The sequence below is a fragment of the Cornus florida genome, unplaced genomic scaffold, assembly GCF_030987335.1.
Source record: "Cornus florida cultivar Cherokee Brave unplaced genomic scaffold, ASM3098733v1 CherokeeBrave_3.0.0_Hap2_Chr09, whole genome shotgun sequence".
Taxonomy (NCBI): domain Eukaryota; kingdom Viridiplantae; phylum Streptophyta; class Magnoliopsida; order Cornales; family Cornaceae; genus Cornus; species Cornus florida.
In genome coordinates, this window is record NW_026775579.1 from 70,096,985 (window position 1) to 70,119,476 (window position 22,492).

Here is a 22,492-nt window from a genome sequence, read left to right on the forward strand (position 1 = left end):
ACAATAGGCGACAGCCTAACTCAAGTGACAACATCCTGGAAAAGTCAGTGTAATACATAAAACTGACCTTCCTCTAAAAACATTGTTTCCAATACGAAAGTCCTCCCAACAACCATTTCCTGATAGAAAACACTCATGTACGAGTTCAACTATCTACAAAATCCGACTGCCGCCTCCAAACCGTGCGCAATCATTACCAAAAGAGAGCATGGTTCTCCAATGTATCCTTACATAAAGTCAAGGTTTTATTAGATAACCTCGCTTCCATGTCGGACCAACCAGTAAGAGATCGACACAACCTGACTATCTAAAATCCCAAACATTGTCGCACGAACCTCCTTGTGCCAACAATAGCACAGATAATATCTGAAACGGTAAGTAACGCTTTCAATTACCCATGCCAACCTAGGATATGTATCCTAAGCATATAAGCCATGATTAAATAGAATATCACGATCCCATTTCCCGTCTAGAGATGCGAAGCATAGTTGTTGCTCCAACACCTTTAGGAAGCTCCTTTAACATAGCACCGGTTATCTTCCATATTGAATAAGCACATGCTATAACTCCGTTATCAGCGCAGTGTAGAACTGACATAACACGCCAAAACAACACCACTCACAATGATGTCCACCATCGAACTTGCTTATCCACAACTCTTAATCCATATGGAATTAAAATTCCAAACAATGTTGGTACTTTCTACCAACCATCTACCTCCTGATTAGTCCTACTTCCCTGTTGATATAGGAAGTGGCTAAAACCTCCAATGATATTCGAGCCTCAATTTTCCACCTTGTTAGCAGGTGACACTTGGAGACAGTACTATACTTGTCCCTATTACTTTCACCAGACGAAGCTTAATGCAAGGTGTGAATCACCACATCTATCCATCTAAGTCGTCTCGTGATCCGTGCTATTCGTAGGAACTGATATCTTACTAGTTCCCAAACTAGACAAAATGAAGCTGATTTAATTTTATTAGCCAATGATATCCCAACCAGAATCCTGACCCTTTTGTAGAATCGGTAATCTCTCATCTAGATCCGTGGAAACTACTCTGTCAGTCCCGCTCTAGCATGAGAGTGGCCGCAAGGATCTAATGATCTCTGACGGTCCATCCAGATTATTTACCAGATATCAGACTTCGAGACAGATATTAGATGTTCGGTCTCATCTTCAAGTCTCTGACATCTTACTTTTCTAACACAAGTAAGAGTCTATTAGACATCCCGTCTAACTACAACCGCAAATGGAAATCTTTTCATCCTCCAAATAGTTAACAATTTCCGAGCAACAACTACTTGTTGCGAACGGTAACCAGAAAAAAAAAAATTCCATATTATTTGTGTAAATGAGTGACTCTGCCTTCTCTTTGATATACATCTCTAGCACCTCCTCCTAATGATACTCCCTGATGAAAATAAAATTCTTGTTTAAGAATTGACTGATGACTAGTAAATCCGTCTACTATCCTCAGTCGGTGTCATTCCAACAAGTACTTAAACCAGTACCAAAATCCTCCTACTGACTTAGGAACACCTGTTTAAAATTGTCCTAGAAGATATTCAGCCAAGCCAGTTCCTCCGATAAACCAGTATGACGTTACAGCTTATCAAATGAATCTATATCATTTGACTCCAATTGCTGGTTTTCTTATCCCATCCTGAACATATACTATAACCACGCATGTCGAGGTTCATTAGATTGGCTAAAGTTAGATATACTTACCAAATCCTATGATCACATGCCTAAAATCATAGCGTAATTAACGCTATTCCTCCAAAACGGTAGTTAACTGATCACTCATTTGTGTCACCAACTAAACCGTATTCCCAATCCTGAATACTTGACGAAAAAGAAACACATAAAGCATACACAATAAAACACAATAAACCCCTACGTAAAACATCGTTCCTCCTAGCAAAGAAAATCTCTTTTAAAAAATCAACTGAGGTAATCATCCAACCTCGAAACATAGCTCAAAACCAACTTCATTTGCCTCAGCAAATGTCAAAGGCTTAACCTTCATCCTCCTTATACACAGGATACAAACCATCTAATGTAGCTGTATAAAGCAACTTAGATCGTCAAAACCTAATCCCCATACTCCCTGGAACGTGCTATATAATCTTTGTTTCGTTCTAAGAAGAACTTCATCCATTCCCAAACCCCTGAAGAGTTCCCTTTACCTACCTCATTTAAAGGTAATACACAATGTTAACTATCCAACTCAACTCTATGAGTATCGTTCACTATACTATTAGCGAACAAGATCACTTTCACGTGATCCTTGATTTTCAAACATTTAATACCCTCTTTCTTGGGTATGTTGAAATCTCCTCCACTAGAATCCTATTTGGACTCCTATTCCTCGGTTGTCTCCTTTATGAGAACAACTAAAATCGTATTAGTCCCTTTATACGGGGACCTAAAACACACTCCTATATCCCTCATTGGCTTATACTTCTAAAAGTAGTGCCAACCGGAACTAAACCTTAAATCCTAAGTTCTGCTTCTGATAGAGAACTTGATAACGTACTCCTCTACTCCTTCGGTCTGATTTGCTGTCGCCGCAGACCCCATCCTCCTTCTAGTGTCAACCATTCCATAATTATGGAATATAATTGACATCAGGAGCTCCTCCTAATGAACCGTTAAAAAAAAAAAAAATACAACGAATCCTAACACGGCTCTAAGTTTTTTTTAACAGACGCAACGCGGAAGACTTCTAACGAAAGACACTCCTAAGGACACTAGAACCTGACTCTGATACCAACTGTGATACCCCTCGATTCTAGAGCCACGGGTGATCAAGTCCGATCACAGATCCGAGGGATATCAGACAATTAATATGTAAACAAGCAGGAATAAATTTGAATTAAGAATAAAATATCAAAATGCTGAAAGAATTCTAAAATAAAAATCCTCAATTTACAATAATAAATTAATAACATTTAAATCCTTCAAATCTGTACAACTCGGGAATCCATCTAGTGGACCCTTAATAATTCCAATTGGTAAAACATTTACAGAATTAAAATCCAAAACCAAAATAAGAAAGAAAATCCAATGTAATCGGAAGAGTGAGTGACTGTATCTGCATCACCACGATCAAACCCTAAGCCTGGTACTCACGAACACCTGAAAAATAAAGGTGGGTCAGGCCCACATGCAAGTTCCATCTTACTACAATCCGTACATAAACCCGATACGCAAATACATCCTAGATAGCTCGGCAATATCTACAATAGTCCATATATATATAAATACACACTATAGGATGCTCACTAGCCTATAACATAGTTCAGCCTGGGTAGAAAGTGACCTATAAAACACATTTTTCAGCGGCCAAGTACCTAGACCTACCAGGGAACATTAGTTATATCCAGCTACTCAACCTTTGCGATATACGCACCCTAACCGTGATCAGAAGACTCAAGCTCGTATCACGGTACCATAAATATATATATAAATTCCATCCTAGTGCAGAAAGATAAAACAAATATCCATTATGTCGTTCAACTGTTTTAGTTGACAGGACATGCATCCATGTAGGATTTAACTGTTTTAGTTAATCCATTCCTTATGTATGAAGGGGTAGGACTTAGTTTTTTTTTTTTTTATCTAATCCATCCCTGATATGTCACCGTCCCATACCGGTACATATAATGCAAATGATCCACAAACGATGCACATTCATTAGAACATCAAATATATCCAGTGCCCAACATAATAGCAATCACATATAGACAAGATTGTATTATGCATACAATACATGATTAAAATCACGAAACATCCGTTTAAATTGCTAAAGTAATGATAAACAATTTAAATTATCCCTTTCTATATAATTGACAGAATTTAATATCATAACTCAGCAATTAAAAATCCAACATATAAATCCATGTAATTGACAGAACATAGTTTAATAGTTCAACAATTAAAAACCAAATAATAATCCAGGTAACTGCAGAACAGAGTTTAATAATTCAACAATTAAAAACCAAACAATAATCCAGGTAATTGCAGATCAGAGTTTAATAGTTCAACAATTAAAATCCAGAATATGCCCAGATCAAGTATGATAAATAAATGACCCTATTAAGCATCCAAAACAAGATTTATAATCATGTTATAATCCGTTAAATTGCCAAATTAAAATTAAGCAATTAATTTCTTTCCATCCGTTACCAGTATGTAAGGTTGTTTAAACTTCCCTACTGACACATCCGTTAGCATAAAGACTTTAATTATGCATATCAATTAGACCGATTTAATCTCCATAACAAAATTAAACTATTTAACCTCAAGTTTTTATTTAACTTAGAACAGTTTAATACACATCCATTAACTAACTTTTTAGTTAATTAAATCCTATACTTAGCATATCTAGGTATATTATGCAATCCAGTAAGTTATTGGGCTAATTTATATACTCTGATATTAATAAAATAAACCCAAACGTGTTCTATAGGAACAACACAACATTGGACCAAAGAGTTCACAAAGTTCTTAAACCGGTTGATGTAAAGTTTCTAGGTGTCAACCGGTTTACCCAAACTGGTTGATGTATAGGTTTTAGGTGTCAACCGGTTTACCCAAACCGGTTGATGTATACTTTCCAAGTGTCAACCGGTTTACACAAACCGGTTGATGTATAATTTTCAAGTGTCGACTGGTTTACCTAAACCAGTCGATGTAAAATTCCAGATGTCAACCGATTTCTCCAAACCGGTTGACATCTAGCCCATAGACGTCAACGTGAAGCCTCGTTGTCTGTCTCTTCTCCGACTCCGATGACTCTGTTAAAGTTACTAACGGTACAGTTTTACATCCTAATCAACCCTAAACATTATTTTGGTTCTTTATACATAATTTAAACAAGTTAACATCATGAATCATGCAGTAAACTTTAAACAAAAATTAAACATATACACATATAATTAACATAATGCAATTCAAATTTTAGCATGTACACATGGTTGATTTTAATAACGTAAATTTCCTGGAGTTTCCCTAGGAATGCACAGAACACAAGTTTACAGGAAGAAGATAGAATGAAACTTGCCTCTAGGTTTCAGTTTGAAACCTTCAACCTTCGTTTGCAAATTCCGGCAAACCTAATACATTCCCTTCCTCCTTTGGTCACTGCCCATTTTTCCTCTGTTTTGCCTTCTCAAAACTAATACGTGCATAGGGTTTTCTAACCCTAGCTAACTTATTTTGTTTAATATATATAGGGCTTCATTCTATATTTAACCTACTTTTAATTTCGACTAATTTACAAGTCGGCTAAATACTCCCCATAAAAGAAAACCCTAACCCTAATCTAGATCCACGACCATTTAAAATATAAACTAAATGAGTCACCCAAGCATAACTGCAAATAAAGCAAAAAAATTAAATAAACAATTGACAAATAAATTATATAAACTAACTAACAATACACGTCAATTAAATCATACAAATAAAATAATTAAATTAAATCACACACAAACAATTCAACTATTAAATTAAATACGCATAAATAGTAATTAAGCAATTAAGCAAATACACATAAAATAAATTCCCAAATAAAACAATCAATTCAAACAACTAAGTCATATAATCAAATAAAAATGAAATAAAAACCAAAATACAAAATTAAATTCCCATTTTGTCCTTTTGAAAAACTAGGGGTATTACAGTATTACTACCTGAGGTGTTAGTCTTTCTTTGATTACTCATTTCTTGGTCGATTGACTGAGAATCTGATCCTTCTGGTGCTTTCCTTTCTCTATGCTCTATTACATTTAACTCTTTTTTTACTGTGTTTAATTCTAATGTTGTATGGAAAGATTCAAATCCGACACTTAGAATATTTTTCTTAATATCATCATTATTTCCTTATCCTAAATAAATACTTTCGATAAGTTGGTATTTAGGTTCTAGATACTTGTTTTGCAATGCTTCTAATTCTAAATTATCAAAATCGTACATTATTTTATCTAGAATTTCATCTTCTAATCTATCATAAAGGACATTTATTTCCTTAGGAGATTCTATCTGTATTAGTATAGTTAAAAAGTCTTTTTTAGTATCATCAACTAAATTGTCTTGTCTTTTATAATTACTAAACCTTATGCTAGCATTTCCGCTATTTGAAACATATATCATATTATTTTCGGGAATCTTTTTAGGTATAGTAGTAAGTTTAGGTAATTTTCATTCTGTTCCTTCTTAGGCAATACTGTTTACTTTTCTGGCTTCTGTCATTTGGACATATTTGCTACTAAAAGGTTTAAATATTTCACTAAATTGGGCTTTAAATTTTAAGTTATACTGATTAACTGCCTTTCCCATAAATAAAGTATTAACTAATATATTTTCAAATTGTCCTGTCATATTATATCCTTTTATAGATATAGCTATCTTAATATGTTTATTGAATTCTCTAGTAGTCATCATATAATTGGGAATACATCCTACTATTGTGGCATTGTCGGCTAAGTCTATTTCGGCGCTGACTATTTGTGCTTGTTGATGGTTATTCCATCGATCATCATAAATATAAGCAAGTGCTCTAGTTCCGATTTCTGCTCTGTTTAATCCCACTAATCCTATTATTATGACGCCTAAATGCATAAGTTCTAAATTATTATCATTTAATTCTTGGCATGCTTCGGGTGTTATAAGGTCTAAAATAACTTGATTGTTAACTGCACTTATTTTTCTTTGGCTAAAATGATTATATATCTTACTCTGAAAATCGAATAAATTATTAGAATAAAGATTAACTTTATTTTTTACCTTCTTCATTCCTTATTCTATATATTTTTTAGCATCATGTTCATTATCATATAAATCTTCTACTCTCATTATTTCTTTGGCTTTTCTAAGGATAATGGCCATTGTGGTATTTGCTTATGAGGTTGAGGTTGTAATAAATTTACACGCTTGGCTGTTGGAGGAGAGGACTGGTTATTGTCTGACAATTTTATTTCTTTTATCTTTTCTGATAATTCAGATAATTCTTTAGAAGATTCTTTGGGAATACTTTCTTGTATCACTTCTAATTTCTCTTCAAGTTTATTTATTTTATCAGATAACTGAAGTAATAACTGGATTAAAAAGTTATTTTGTTTAATATGTATATTAGTTGATTGTACGTCTGTTTTAAAGCTTGTAAATCCTATGGGTTCTTTATCAATTTTGTAAAGTTCAGCTAACGCGGTTAAATAATCAGGACTACTGGTGCTCATAAAATTATTGTAACAACCTTTAGATATCGGTTTTAAGGGATTTTAAATAGTCTATGATTATTTTTTGATTTCCGGTAATATTTTTGATATCACTATTAATATTTTTAATGGCGACCAATATTATCTTGTTATCTAAATTATTTGGACTAGAATTCTGTACTACTTGTTCTTTAATATAATCTAAATTTTCTCCTAATCGTTTTATAGAAGTATCTAAATTATTAAAGTCAAGTCTATTCATAAACTAAAATTGTTGCCGTCTAGCTTCTAAAATATTTTGTATTAATATAATTCTAAATCTAAGTTCTTCAATTATTCTTTGTAGACTGCGTATTATGTCTCCTAATTCTAGCGCTATGTAGCAGTTTCTAAGTGCTGTTCGACAAAATTCTAAGACTTGAATAAGTTATTCTTTAGATAAATTATGCAAAAAGTAAATTTTTAAGGGTAAAAATATAAATTCAAATTAATAAAAAGCTAAAATAAAACTTGGTTCATGTATTTGTAAATATGCAAACTACTTTTGTTTGGCTACGGCTACGGCCCACGGGTAATACACTTGCCCTAAGACCACTTAACTGTAAAAGTCCCTAAAAATATCGACTTACTGTATACGCTATTTCTCTCTCTCTCTCTCTCTCTAAAAAACCCAGAACCTAGGTTTCAATCTAAACCCTATCATTCGTATCTAAACCCTACGATTCATTCTGAACTCTAATTGTTTTAGATACGGTTCATTCGTATCTAGGTTCGTCTAATCGTTCGTTGTTTTGATTCGGCTTAGATCGTCTGAAGGACATGAAGACCTTGAATTCGTCTGTGTGTGGGGGAGACGGTGATGCCTGGCCACCGGGGTTCCGATTCCATCCTACTGACGAGGAACTCGTCCTGTATTATCTCAAGAGGAGGATCTGTCGCCTGCGGCTCAAGCTCGACATCATCGCAGAGACCGATGTCTACAAATGGGACCCAGAGGAACTACCAGGTATCTATCTGATCTCTCTATATATCTATCTATTTCATGGTTTCTTCCCTCTTTATGCGTTGTTTGATCGTACTTTCTATTTGGGTGTGATTTTATTTTCTTGACTTATCGGTTAACATGATTCACAGATATGTCTTGTTTTGTTGAATTGTCGCTGTTTTTTCGTATTGGGTGTGATTTTATTTTCTTGACTCATCGGGTTCTGTTGGAATGATATTAGGGTATGCCTTGTTTTCTTGAATTATCGTTGTTTTTTCTATTTGGGTGGTCAATTGTATATTTCAAATATTGATTATGATCTTCAATACATCCAGTAAGTAGTCGTGCCTTGTGCTCTATTTAAATTCTGATTTTGTGATAATCATTGAAAATCCTTTTGTTTGTTTGGGAAGGTGATTCTGTTATGCATCATTACTTGTTAGACCGCATCTGAGGAGGCTTCTTAGTCCGATAGGGGTGCAGTTGGTGTTTTCCCATTTAGCAAAACAAACCCATTTTGTCTGAAAAATATAACATAATTATATGTATGCAATATGTAATTATTTGAACACAACATATATGTATTCTTACAATTCTATCATGGGTTAATGTGTGGTTTTAGCAATAGCCAAGTCACAATTTTGCTCAAAATTCTCTTTTATATTTTCACTAACTTTGCCTCTTCTTATGCTACTCCCATTTTAATGGGAATGTGAGAATCAGATAAATCTAAAGAGGGTTGGAGGACTGAAATAGTGAAATGAGGAACGCATGGCATCCTAGTACCTGCATTCCTAGTTTACGATCATATTATGTTAATGTTTTTCATTGTATTGGGTTTTGCTTAGGTTGCTTGAATTCATTGTCATGTCCGGGGGCATGAGTAACTCTTTGCATTTGATTTCAGCTTAAGACGTAACCTACTGACCTGTAGATTTTGACCCTGGGTTTGGGCTATTATTTTTCACCTGATTGCTTACGGATTGTGTGTTGTTCAGTGTATATATATAAATATGAAAAGTAGGGAAGTCGGTTATTCTTCATTAAGCCACCGGGATATAATTCGTTATAGGATGCTACGTCTGTTGATAATCAGCAGTACTTCAAAATTTGTTGGTCTAAAATGGATATGATCCTTCATTCTGTACTTTCTACTTTGTATAAACTGTTTGCAAAAGGCTAAAGTGCCAAAAATTAAGTGCTTAACTGCTTCCTTTTATTCACACTGCTGCTTTCCGGCGTCACATTTGTAGTAAGGTGTATATCGTCGTCAAAGACACTCGAATATCGATTATGATCATCAATATATCCGGTATCTATATGTGTTTTTCAGAGTTTGTTTAGATTGAAGTGAAGGGTTGTTCTTTATGCAAGCATTTGTCTTTGTTATGTTGAACTTTGGGTTTAATTCAGTGTTCTTGGGTACTTGTTTAATTAACGTAGTGTAGGTAAAAACCACTCTTTCATCAAATTTTCCCATTATTGTTCTAATTCAGCTTCATATTTAAGATTCATAGTGTGTAAATACTTGTTTTTGTAATTATATTTTGTTCTTCTCTAATAACTTTTAAAATTTTGGATGACTTCACAGTTTGTGCATAATATAACCTAGACTATGCACCTGTTCTAATTGCTACTTGTTAGTGGTACTGTTTATTTCATTTTGTTGAATTTGAGAATGAACTGAATTTTGCAAAATTTTGGAATGCAGAACAATCCAAATTAAAGACTGGGGACAGACAATGGTTTTTTTTCAGCCCTAGAGATAGAAAATACCCTAACGGAGCAAGATCAAATAGGGCAACCAGACATGGGTACTGGAAAACAACTGGAAAGGACCGTGCCGTTAGATGCAATTCTCGTTCCGTTGGGGTGAAGAAGACTCTGGTTTTCTACAAAGGTCGTGCACCTAGTGGTGAACGCACAGATTGGGTAATGCATGAATATACCATGGACGAAGAGGAGCTCAAGAAATGCCAATCTGCACAGGATTATTTTGCATTGTATAAAGTCTTCAAGAAGAGTGGACCTGGACCAAAAAACGGCGAAGAGTACGGTGCTCCCTTTAAGGAAGAGGATTGGGCTGATGATGAATGCTCAAATGGTGATCACAATCTCCAGGAAAATTCTGTGATGCAGGTCAATGATGTTGCTTCCACCTCTATGGCACCAGTCCGAGAGGATGAAACTGGTAACATCAGTGCTAATGGTCAAGTGAAGTCTGCTTTAAGGGATCTCGAGGAGTTCGTTAACCGAATTACGGATGAACCTTCTTTGGCCCAACTACTCGCTGTGGTGGATCCATTGGTGGATCCATCCTTTAGGGATGCCAATAGTCTTGGACAGAGCATAGTGACCCACCCAAACAGCCAGCAGTATGATTTGCAGTCAAGCTTTGACTTGACTCGGTCTGCCATCCCTAATGTACAAATACATGAGACACTTGAGGTCACATCTGCTGTGAATGTTTGTGAACAGGGACCTCATGCAACTGAGGATGATTTCATTGAAGATTTAATTGAAATGGATGATCTTTTTGAAATGGATGATCTTGTTGGTCCCGTAGCTGCTGTTCAGGACATTGAGAACTTGCAGTTTTCTGAGTTCGATGGATTGGGTGACGTGGAGAAATTGAGTGAGGTTGATGACCTCTACCTGGACGCAGCCATGTTTCTTCATGACATAAACCAAGGGCCACAGTCATATTTTAATAATCTAGAGGATGGGATGGTAAATCCCCTGGATTTCCAGTTTGAGTCCTGTTCGAATGATGCAAATCACAGCATAATTACACCAGCAGCATCAAATCACGGTACTGTTCCTGAACCAGCTTCAGGTGAATGTTTCTACAGGTTTTAATTTTGATGGCTGTAATATGCTATTTGTTACTACTGTGGTTGTAGTTTACGAGGCCTTTATGAAGCTATGATGTTTTTTCTTTTCTTTTTTTCGAGTTATTGTTTTAAGAATCTGTTATCTGACTGCATAGAGCTCTTGACCAGATGGATGGTTTTTTGGTAGACCATGTCATCATCCAGATGGTGAAAGCCCTTTTGCCCCAGTGGGAGAAGGGAACTTTTGAACCAAGCTTCAAGAGCTCTTCTGCTAATAACTCTCAGGTGTAAATTATAGCTAATGTCAGGAAGTTTCTGGTGATGTTTAGGTGTGGTATGTGCTGCTGGTAATTCTGGAAATCTTCCTACTAGTACAAATCAAAATGAAAGTGGCAAGGAGGATGATGGTACAGTTACGTGGTTCTCTTCTGCTCTATGGTCATTTGTGGAGTTGATACCCACCACTCCGGCTTTCACATCAGAGAGTGCCTTGGTGAACAGGGCTTTTGAGCGAATGTCTAGCTTTGGCAGGGTGAGGATGGACGCAGGGAACACAAATGTTGCTGCAGGTAACTCCACTGCAACTGTAATAAGATCAGGCAAATATAATTGTAATTTTTTGTGTTTTTCTGTTCTTAGAGTGGTGTGTGCTATATTGTGGATGATAGGATCTGTAAACTGTCTTTGGAAGATTCATTTCTTATTCAATTCAATTTATTCATTTTATAATTTTTTTGTCTGTTGTTGGGTTTATGGGCAAAGCCTATTTTGAATTTTTTCTTTAAATTTATTTTTATTGTACTTATGTCATATTATTATGTTTTTATAAGATTTCAATGGTAAGTAATACAGTCTTTTTAATACTAAAATATATCAGTAATACATACATATTTTGCCTTTGCAGTGATATTTTTTTAATAAATTCAAATATGGAAAAAGAGGGGAAAGAAAAAAAATTAGGCCTGGTTGTTATTAAAAAAATAAAAAAAAATGGGGGTTTGGGTTTGGGTTTGGGTTTGAGTTTGGGTTTGGGTTGGGCTAGGCAGGCCCAAATTACACCCTTCCCATTACAACGAGCCTAATACTTTGTCACTATAAAAAAAGAAGACGAAGAAGATTTAAAAAAAAAAAAAAAACACCTTAAATGCTACATGTTTATGTTTGGAATGATAATTAGACTGAGTTCTAAACCATTTTATGAGATCTTCCTCCTTAATTTAAAGAAAGAAATTATTGCAAATAATAGAGGTCAAATCATAAGCAAGGCCGGTCCATTCCCAAAATTTTGAGCAAATTTTCAAATGTAAGACCCTTGTGCTACGTTGGTGTGCATGAATGAAATGAAATGAAACTTGGATGTGCATTAATGAAATGAAATGAAACTTAGAATGAAATGAAAATGAGATTGGAATGGAATGAGTATTACCATTCTAATGTTTGGTGTGATACGGTGAATCGTTATGAAATAGAATGATTATTACCATTTTATTGTTTGGTTGAATATCATTAAATTGGGAAGGGAATACCTTTTCTCAAAAATGCCCTTTTCATTGGAGGAAAGAAAAATAAAAAAATTATAACTAAACCAACTCACCATGATTGAATATTTAACCTAAGAAGTTGATATAAAGGCTAAAAATAACGAGAACTTGCTGGAAGGAACGAATAAAGAATACATATATATTCTTTATATCCCTTTTTTATTTTATTTTTAAATTTTTTTATTGTAGATTTCTTGAAAATTCTAATTTTGATAAAATTCTTATCGAGCAAGGTTCTCCGATCGTCCAAACGATGAACTTGACTAAGGATCCAAAAGTTAAGCAAGTCCACTTTTGGTTCCAGATGATTACATAAATGTTTCAACACAAAGATACAAAAAAAAATATATATATATATATATATATATATATATATATATATAATAAAAATAATAAAGTCATATACTCAGAAGATAAAAGAGATTTAATACATACTTATCAAAAATAAATAAACAAAGAAATTAATATTTGCAATTTAGTTAAAAATCCTGTTCTGGGTATATTCAGAAGAGAGGGAAGATGAAAGACTTTTACCACGTCTAATAAAAAAGTCGATAAACATGAAAAATGGAATGTGAAAGATTTTTGGTGAATGCAAAATATTTTTGCCTTATTGGAATGTGATTAAGGGCTTATTGGAAATATTACAAAAATATTTTATCTTGCTATGGAATGGAATGGCCATTCCATAGGTTTACAAATGGAATGGATTTTCGTTCCCTGGAATGAATTTTCATTTCATTCCTGCACACCAAACAACTAAATGGTTGGAATGAACATTTCATTCCATTCCATTCCTGCACACCAAACGTAGCCTTATGCATAAAAAATTTACAAGAGTGTGAAGTTTTCATTAAAATGAAACATTTGAAGGGTCTTACATTTAAAACACAACTTAATCACAAAATTGAAAAATAACTTAATCACAGAAAGAAAATATTTAAAACACAACTTAAATCACAAAAATAAAAATTAAACATCGTATCAAAGTAAATGTGACCGTATTTCATTTTGGGCTACAAAATTATTGATTAAAGTGTTCAAATCAACTTTTTCAGCATATATTTTTCAATACAGATCATAGTCAATTCATTCAATCTCTTGTGACATCGTTGACAGCAGGTAAGATTTGTTAACTTAATTATGATAATTGGGATATTCAATAATACTCTGTATACAATCCAAACATTTATAAAACAATAAACTAGTATTTTTATAAAAAACTAATAATTCAATTGCCGTAAAACTTATCTTAAGACTTGTAATTCTGAAAATAATTATGTCCCATTAATATGAATTTTTTTTAAGAGATCTTCAAGTTTATTTCAGAGAATGTGACAATTAATTGCATTCATAAATTAAAATTTTAATTGTTTGGACTGAGCTTAAAAAATATATATTTGGAAAACAAATCATGTACACTAAAGCATAGAATTATAAAATCGTAGTATTCTATTAATACACCAACTTAACTCACCATTATTCAACAACAACAGTATCTTTTTAATTTATTTTTATGATAGTCTTCAAACAAAGAACCAATTTTATACATAAGACCATAGAGGGACCACAAATGCTTCGAACTTTTGAACGGACTTGTAATTTAATTATTCTAATGTTACGTTTAAGTATTTTTTTTTATTTTTGTCAAAAGGAGCAAGCATGCTCTATTTTTTTTATACAAACATAAAACCTAAATTGGATACTTTGGACATAAATAGAGCAACCAAGGGGCGGATCCAGAAAATTGCAATAGAAAATTTTCACTCTTGCTCTTTACAACAACTCGATGCTTGTTCTTCTAGTTGGCAACTTAATTCTAATATTTTTACAAGCATTCGCCTAGATCGAACTTCAAATGTTTGATTTATTTTTTTCTTATATATTTATGTATTATTGTAGGGAAGGAATGAGAAGACTGGTGAATCCAAAGTTCACAAAAAAATGAGCAATGCAATATTTTTTGTGTCAGTCGTCGATTATTTTTTTTTATAAATTTATTATATTGTCTCAGCAAGGTGCTATATTGTTAATTAACTCTAACCATTGTCAAGTAATCTAATTGGTAGAGTACCTAACTCACTTAGCGGGTACGTTGGTATTCAAAACTCCCTCCCTAATTTGCTAGCCTAATACATTGTCAATAGTTAATTAACTGTTTTTATAACAATCATTTATTTTTGTTGTCTAGATTTAGCTATCTTTCTACTTACAAACTTATAGCAATTTAGTGCTGCAAGTTAAGCGGGTTATGAGGTTATCCCAGCCCAACCCAAATATTTTTGGTTGGGCCTGCATTTTTAGAAGCTTGGGTTGGGATTGGGTTGAAAATTCTCAACCTGGGCCCAATTCGGGTTAGCCTCGGGTTTGAACTATTCTAACCCAATCCCTACCTATCCAACCCTATTTTGAGCCCTTTTTATTTTTATTTTTTTTGGGCATAAAACCGTAACTAACAGTTCTTTGGGCAACTCCCAAAAAAAAAACTCCCACCACCACATGCTGCTGCCTAAAAAAAAAAAAAAATTAATTTGGTCAACTATTTGTAAAACTCAAATTGACGGTTAAGACTAAGCAATAATTTTTATTTTTAAGAATCAATTGTGGTGAATATGTGCAATAAATGTAGGAGAGAGAGAGAGAGAGAGATTAAGCTGCCCAATCTGAAAAATATTTAGATTTGGGGTTTTTTTTTTTTTTTTTTTTTTTTTTTTGTACTTATGTCATCTTATTATGTTTTTATAAGATTTTAATGGTAAGTAATACACTACCTTTTCAATACTAAAAAAAAATCAGTAATACATACATATTGTGCCTTTGCAATGATATTTAAAAAAAAAAAATCAAATATGGAAAAAGAGGGGGAAAAAAAAAATAGGCCTTGTTGTTATGAACAAGAAAAAAATAAAAAATAAATAAAAAAGGAAGAAAACACGGGTTGACCTGTATATAACCTGACCCGTGAAAATTCGGATTGGGTCTCACAGGTTGAAGCCCATGCTTGGATTAGATCGGGTTGGCCCAACCCAAAATCAGGTTGAGGTTGGGTTTGGATTGGGCTGGGCAGGGAAAGCCCAAGTTACACCCCTAGTGTCACTCCCATCACAACAAGCCTAATACATTGTCACTGTGAAAAAGAAGACGAAGAAGATTAAAAAAAAAAAAAACCTTAAATGCTGCATGTTTATGTTTGGAATGAAAATTAGACTCAGTTTTAAACCTTTTTATGAGATCTTCCTCCTCAATTACAAGAAATAAATTATTGCAAATAATAGAGGTCAAATCATAAGCAAGACCGGTCCATTCTCAAAATTGTGTAAAAAATTTTCAAAAGTGCGAAATTTTCATTAAAATGAGACATTTGAAGGGTCTTACATTTAAAACACAACTTAATCACAAAAAGAAAATATTTTAAACACAATTTAATCACAAAAATAAAAATTCAACTTTATATCAAAGTAAATGTGATCGTCTTGCATTTTGGGCTGTAAAATTATTAATTAAAGTGTTCCAATCAAATTTCTTTAACATATACTCTGTATTTTTCAATACAGATCATAGTCAATTCATTCAATTTCTTATGACACCTCGACAATTGTAATTGGGATATATTATAGAGAAATTCTTTTTAAATTGAGGATTTTGGTGCAAATCATGGGCAACACCAGGGTCGGCCCTGAGATTGAAAAATTCTTGAGAGGCCCTAGGCGAACTTTAAATGTGAGGCTCCTATACATAAGTTTCACACGCGCAATTTTTTTTATTTATGAAAGTGCGAAATTTTCATTAAAGTAAATGTGATCATCTTGCATTTTGAGCTGCAAAATTATCAATCAAATCAACTTTCTCCAACATATCTTTTTCAATAGACAAGATAGTCAATCCATTCAATCTCAATAATACTTGCCTCCAATGTTCTCTATCTTTGTTGATTTTTTCTTCTACACATTTATCGTTTGTTGCATTTTTTTTGTAATCTGATTTCTAATTCAATCCAATTCCCCATGTTAACAATGTGTTCACGACTAGTCTCGTGACTTTTAAGTTTATCCCATAGATTTTTCTAGTCACTCAATCCTTCATTTGCCATATGAGTTTTTTGTTCATCACATTTAAACAACTTATAACAAAAGTAATAGACTCTGTCAAAAGAACTCGAATAGATTAGCCATCTTCTATCATGCTTTTCACCGTTTGACAAGTGTCGAATGTCATATGTAGAAGAGAAATGTCTATTTTTTGAATTTTTAGAAAAATTTTCAAATTTAGCATATCTTGGATGATCTCTTTCAACTAATAAATCTCTCATTTTTTTTTTTTTATCAATATCTTTCCAATTTCCTGGATGATTAATGTTCAAAGAAAGATTATCATTCTCATTCATATATTCTTCATTTGCCAAGTCTTAAAGTTCATTCACACGTTCTTCATTTTGATTCTCTTTCCTATCTTCATTCATTAAATCTCCATGTTCATTAAGATTTTCTTCATTCCTATGTTCTTCCTTCACCAAATCTTCAATACTTCAACTAAACTCTTAGTTTGTGCATTGTTCCTAAAAAACTTATGAATAGCGCCATTTTGAGATTCAATCAATTCTTTTTTTTATTTTTCTTACCCAGATTTAAATTTTATTGTAGATATAATTGTCAAAAATCTTCACAATCAATATAAAACTGAACTTAAAAAAAAAAATACTTTGCTGAAAGAAAATATCAATCTCAATGGCTCAATATGCAATCATATGATTTACAGAAAAATAAAAATACCTCATGAGAAGTCTAAATGATAAGTCCTTAACTAACAAATTCATTTGTCAAACAATAATTCCATTATTTCCATAAGAACAATTGATATAGATTTAAGTTCATCAAAATAATTTTTTGGTTTAAGATTTAATTTAAGTTCATCAAAATAACTACTAGAACACTTGAATTAGAGTTAGAACTTAGATGTAGAAAAGAAAACTTATAGTGTTGTTGCCATTAATTGAGTGTGTTGATAGGGATCGATGATGCAGATGCAGAGTTATGAACCCGGAAAAAAAAGAACAGAGAGAGACTAAGAGAGAGCTCACACTTAAGAGAGACTGAAAAAGCTTCTGTCTTCTGATTGTTGCCGTTGGTTGCAGAGTAAAGAGAGAGGGAGTAAGCTTGAGACTTGGGAGGTGAGGTTAATTAATAATTGTCCTAAATTTGCCCTAAATTTGATTGTTGTTGCAGTTGCCCTATTTTATTTTATTTTTCAATGGCCCATCATTCTTGCTGCATTTGGAGGTTGGCATATCATTCTTGCTCCATTTTGATGGCCCTAAATTTGGAGGCGAGTTTCAATTGATACGGTTTGGTTATAATTTTTTTTTTTTTTTTTTTTAGTGGCCCGTCATTCTTGAGGTCCCTTATTTGTTGCATTTTGGTTATAATTTTTTTTTTTTTGTTGCCCAACATTCATGGACTTATAAAATTTAAGGCCCCTTAAATGATTTGATGCATTTAGTTACAATTTTTTTTTTATTTTTTTATTTTTTTTCTTTTATAGCGCGTCATACATGGGCTTATAAAATTTGAGGCCCCCAAAATTCTGAGGCCCTAGGCGACCGCCTTGGGCCAGGGCTGGCCCTGGGCAACACAAGTCTATATATGTAATTTTTTTTGTTAACTTAACTATGAAAATCTTCCCAGCAATTGTAATTGAAATATTCAATTATACTCTATATGCAATCCAAACATTTAGAAAACAATAAACTAGTATTTTTATAAAATCTAATATTTCAATTGCCTTTTGTGTTTCTTTTGGTAAAGCTTATCCCATCAATAATTGTGTCCCATCAATATTAGAAATCATGTCATGTTTTAAGAGATCTTCAAGTTTATTTCGAAGAATGTGACAATTAATTGCACTCATAAGTTAGAATTTTAGTTATTTGGACTGAGCTTAATGAAGCCTGCCATGCATGCACAATTGCACATAAACACAAAAGTAATGTAATAATAAAATAAATTAGTATTTGAGTTTAAATTTAAAAAATTGAGGGTCTAAACAAAATATTGTTAGTGTACAAATTATTGTATTACATATATAACTTGATATTATATTTAAGTGTGTTTATTGATTTTTTTTTATAAAACAAAATATGTAATCTCTATAAGAAGGGAAATATATATATATATTAACGGAGCAGAAGTACAAGGATTATGAATTATATATATTTTTACAATTTTCTTGCAGCTTTTACACAAGTTTGGTCCAAGATTCTACAAAATGAATAAATAGTATCCAAATTTAGAAAAAAATATATATATGTGGAAAACAAATCATGTACACTAAAACATAGAATCATAAAATCATATTTTATTAATATACCAACTTAACCAAGGGCGGATCCAGAATTGCTGATTGGGGTGGACTAATTTAAGATTGGGCTAATTTTAGGTTGGCTAAATTCTTTTTTTTTTTTGGGCTGGGCTGAAAGTAGTATAGTTAAAAAAAAAAAAAAAAAATTTTGGGGTGGGCTGAAGCCCACCTTCGCCCACCCCTCCCTCCGCCCTTGAACTTAACTCACCCTTATTCACCACCACCACGATGACGGATTATGCTTTGATTATATGAGCTCATTCCACTATTGTTCTTTACAACAACTCGACCCTTATTCTTCTAGTTGACAACTTAATTCTAACATTTTTACAAGTATTCGTCTAGATTGAACTTCAAATGTTTGATTTTTTTAGAATTTTTTTCTTATTTATTTATATTGTAGAAAAGGAATGAGAACATTGGTGAATCCAAAGTTCGCAAAAAGATGAACAATGCGAGATTTTTTAAAGAAAATTTGATGCTAATGCTAATGCTAATAATATACCCAGTCTTTGATGCTTCTATTAGTGTCAAAAACTGGAAGCATTTAGAGAGAAAGCAAAAGAGGAGAAGAATATATAGAGGAGAAGACATTTAGTAAAGGACGGTTATTTTGGTTATTATTTTTGTCCTTTTATTTTCTTTCAAATAATATATACGAGTGTGTTTGACAATCCTCAACAGTAGAAAAGACAATTCACGGCAACAAATTAATATAAAAATTATTTTCTTTTAAAATATATATATAAGTGTGTTAGACAATCCTCAACAATAGAGGTGGCAATTCACTGCAACAAATCAATATAAAAATTATTTTATTTCAAAAGGTGACTTCAATTATTTAAAATATTTATTTCAATGATTATCACATTAACAAATAATAATAATAATAAAAACGTAAAAAAAAAAAAAAAAAAAAATGAAGACTTCTATTGGTATTACGGTATTTTTAAAGAATTAAAAACATTTAATTTTTTTTATAAGTAAAAAATCAAAATTATCAACATAGCAACAAACATATTGTACGCGAACCACTTTGGATTTATGTCCCCAGAGTCGGGTTTTGCTGCCCTGCTGCAGCAATTTATACGGTCTGAGTGAAAAGGCCTAACCTGAGTCACCTGACCTTCCAAATCTTCGAGAATTAGTGGTTATTAGATCCCGAATAAAAATAAAAATTAAAATTAAGATAAAAAAATATATCGTACGCTTGTAAATATTCTGCATATTTCCTCCGAGAAATTGATTTTTTGTAAGTTCCATTTCACACTCTCAACATCCTGCGTTCCGTTAGGGTTTAAGGCGCCCCTGAACCCTCATTTCTCTCGACTCTCTCTCTCTCTATGGCTTTGAACAACGACATAGAGAGAATTCTGTGGAACGAGGAAGAACTCTCTCAGCGAGTTTCTGAATTGGCCTCTCAGATTACCCAAGACTTCAGTGACACAGTCTCTTCTTCGGCTCCGGTCGTCGTCGGAGTCGCCACCGGTGCATTTATATTCCTGGCGGACCTCGTCAGGAAGATCAAGTTGCCAATTACTGTTGATTTCGTTCGAGCCGAATCGTACGGCTTTGGAACAGAATCCAATGGGGATCCCAGGATTTCATGTGATTTGAAGATTGACATTCAGGGCAAGCATGTGATTTTGGTATGGATTTTGGAAGCCCGACTCTAGAAAGAAGAAATTGAGCCCATAACCAAGAAGGGCCCAGGCGATCAGCCCAATGCAAGGAGTTAGTTAGGAAGCTTCTAGAAGATCTGTAACAGTTTATAAATAGACTGAAAATAGAGGGGAAATGGGTAGGAAAATATTTGAAGCGTAGAACTATTCTTTCTAAATTGAGAGGGAAAATTTCTTCGAGTCTTCATTAGTTTAGCCCAAGACTGGGAATTCAGGTTGGAAGCCTGACTCTAGAAAGAAGAAATTGAGCCCATGACCAAGAAGGGCCCAGGCGATCAGCCCAATGCAAGGAATTAGTTAGGAAGCTTCTAGAAGATCTGTAACAGTTTATAAATAGACTGAAAATAGAGAAGAAATGGGTAGGAAAATATTTGAAGTGTAGAACTATTCTTTCCAAATTGAGAGGGAAAATTTATTGCATCTTTATATATATATATATATATATATATATATATATATATATATATATATATATGCAATACAAATGGTCACTTATATTGGCAATTTCAAGTGGTCATTATTTACCTTTTATTGAGTTTAAAGTTTGTTTGATTCGATGAAAAATTTTCAAAAAATATTTTCTTTTTTACGTAAAATATTTTTTTACGGTAGTGTTTGGTTACACAAGCCGAGTAACCCAAAAATGTGTTTGGTGACGGACTTAAGCTGGCCGTGCCCATTTGTTGCTGGTTCTGTAAGATAATTAATTTCTTTTCTGTTCTAGATTTGATTCCAACTCTTATAATAAATCATTTCATTTTTTATTTTTTATTTTTTATTTTTTAAAAAAGAGATTATATAATATGCAATACAAATGGTCACTTATTGGCAAATATTTTTCAAGTGGGCACTAATCACTATTTACTTTTTATTGAGTTTAAAGTTTTTGTAAAGCAAATCTCTTTCAATGTTAATCACCAAAATTTTATTTTTCCCAAAGGTCAACGGAACAATTTTGCACACTAGGGCTACGTTTGTATCTTTTTTAAAAAAAATATTTTCTTTTTTTATTTAAAATATTTTTTATTTTTATTTTTTTTGTGTGACAAAGATTTAGGTCGAGTCCATTTAGTATGGCATGTAAAATAACTTATCGAAAATTGATAGATAACTTATTTTTTTAGATTCTAATATATTTTTTATTTATAAATATTTTAAGACAACCAAATACCAAAAAAAATAAAAAATAAAAAACATCCAAACAAAAAAGATTTTCTATTTCCAAAGAGAACTCTCTCCCTTTTTTTGGGGGATACAAGTAGGTTTTTTCTTGGACTTTATCTTAGGCTCATACTGGGCCGTCATGAATTTTCATGTTGGGCTGACAAATTGGTCGAGCTTTGCCAATAGTCTCATGGCCCGTTATACCCGTTTATTTAATTTTGATCCAATAGTCTCATTTAAAAAAATGGGATTTTTACTAATACATGGGCTTAAGGCTTAAATGTTACACTAAAATGAAAACAAGGTCTTGAAGTTTCAGTTAATGGATTGACCGCCACAATATTTCTCTAAAATAAACTTTATTTTATGCTTTAGACCACACAACAAACTATATTATTATTAAAGACACAAAACAATACTTTTATCTTATATTGTTCTATAAGCTTCACAAAAGATCCTTGAATACATATAAAATAATAAAATTTCACGGTAGATTAATATGGACTTAGAGACTTCTTTAGACAAAAGATCATATATATAAATTAAATTTAACGAAACAGTATAAGCTTTGATACCAAAATTGAGTTGGATCTAACCAGATAGAAGCATGCAAAATAACATAAAATAAATTTAACAATTAAATCACAGAAATGACTGCCGAACCTGATAACGCTTTGATAACGCCCTGTAAAAACGCCTGAACACCGGC

At 32.8% G+C, this 22,492-nt stretch overlaps 2 protein-coding genes across 3 annotated transcripts; both read left to right on the forward strand.

The window, feature by feature from the left end:
* Positions 1-7,825: 7,825 nt before the first annotated feature.
* On the forward strand, positions 7,826-12,668 carry LOC132274276 (NAC domain-containing protein 17-like). 2 transcript variants are annotated; one of them, XM_059775518.1, is made up of 3 exons: positions 7,826-8,229; positions 9,920-11,020; positions 11,372-12,668. In XM_059775518.1, exons 1-3 carry the CDS (start codon positions 8,043-8,045, stop codon positions 11,812-11,814), a joined length of 1,731 nt encoding a protein of 576 aa, XP_059631501.1. In that variant the 5' UTR covers positions 7,826-8,042; the 3' UTR covers positions 11,815-12,668. The 2 variants fall into 2 exon arrangements, with proteins under 2 accessions (XP_059631501.1, XP_059631500.1); XM_059775517.1 differs by having other exon boundaries at positions 7,827-8,229; positions 9,920-11,044; positions 11,372-12,666.
* Positions 12,669-20,280: 7,612 nt separating this feature from the next.
* Positions 20,281-20,613, forward strand: LOC132272800 (uncharacterized). The gene has a single exon (XM_059773889.1). The coding sequence runs from the start codon at positions 20,281-20,283 to the stop codon at positions 20,611-20,613; it is 333 nt and encodes a 110-aa protein (XP_059629872.1).
* The last annotated feature ends 1,879 nt before the right edge of the window (positions 20,614-22,492 follow it).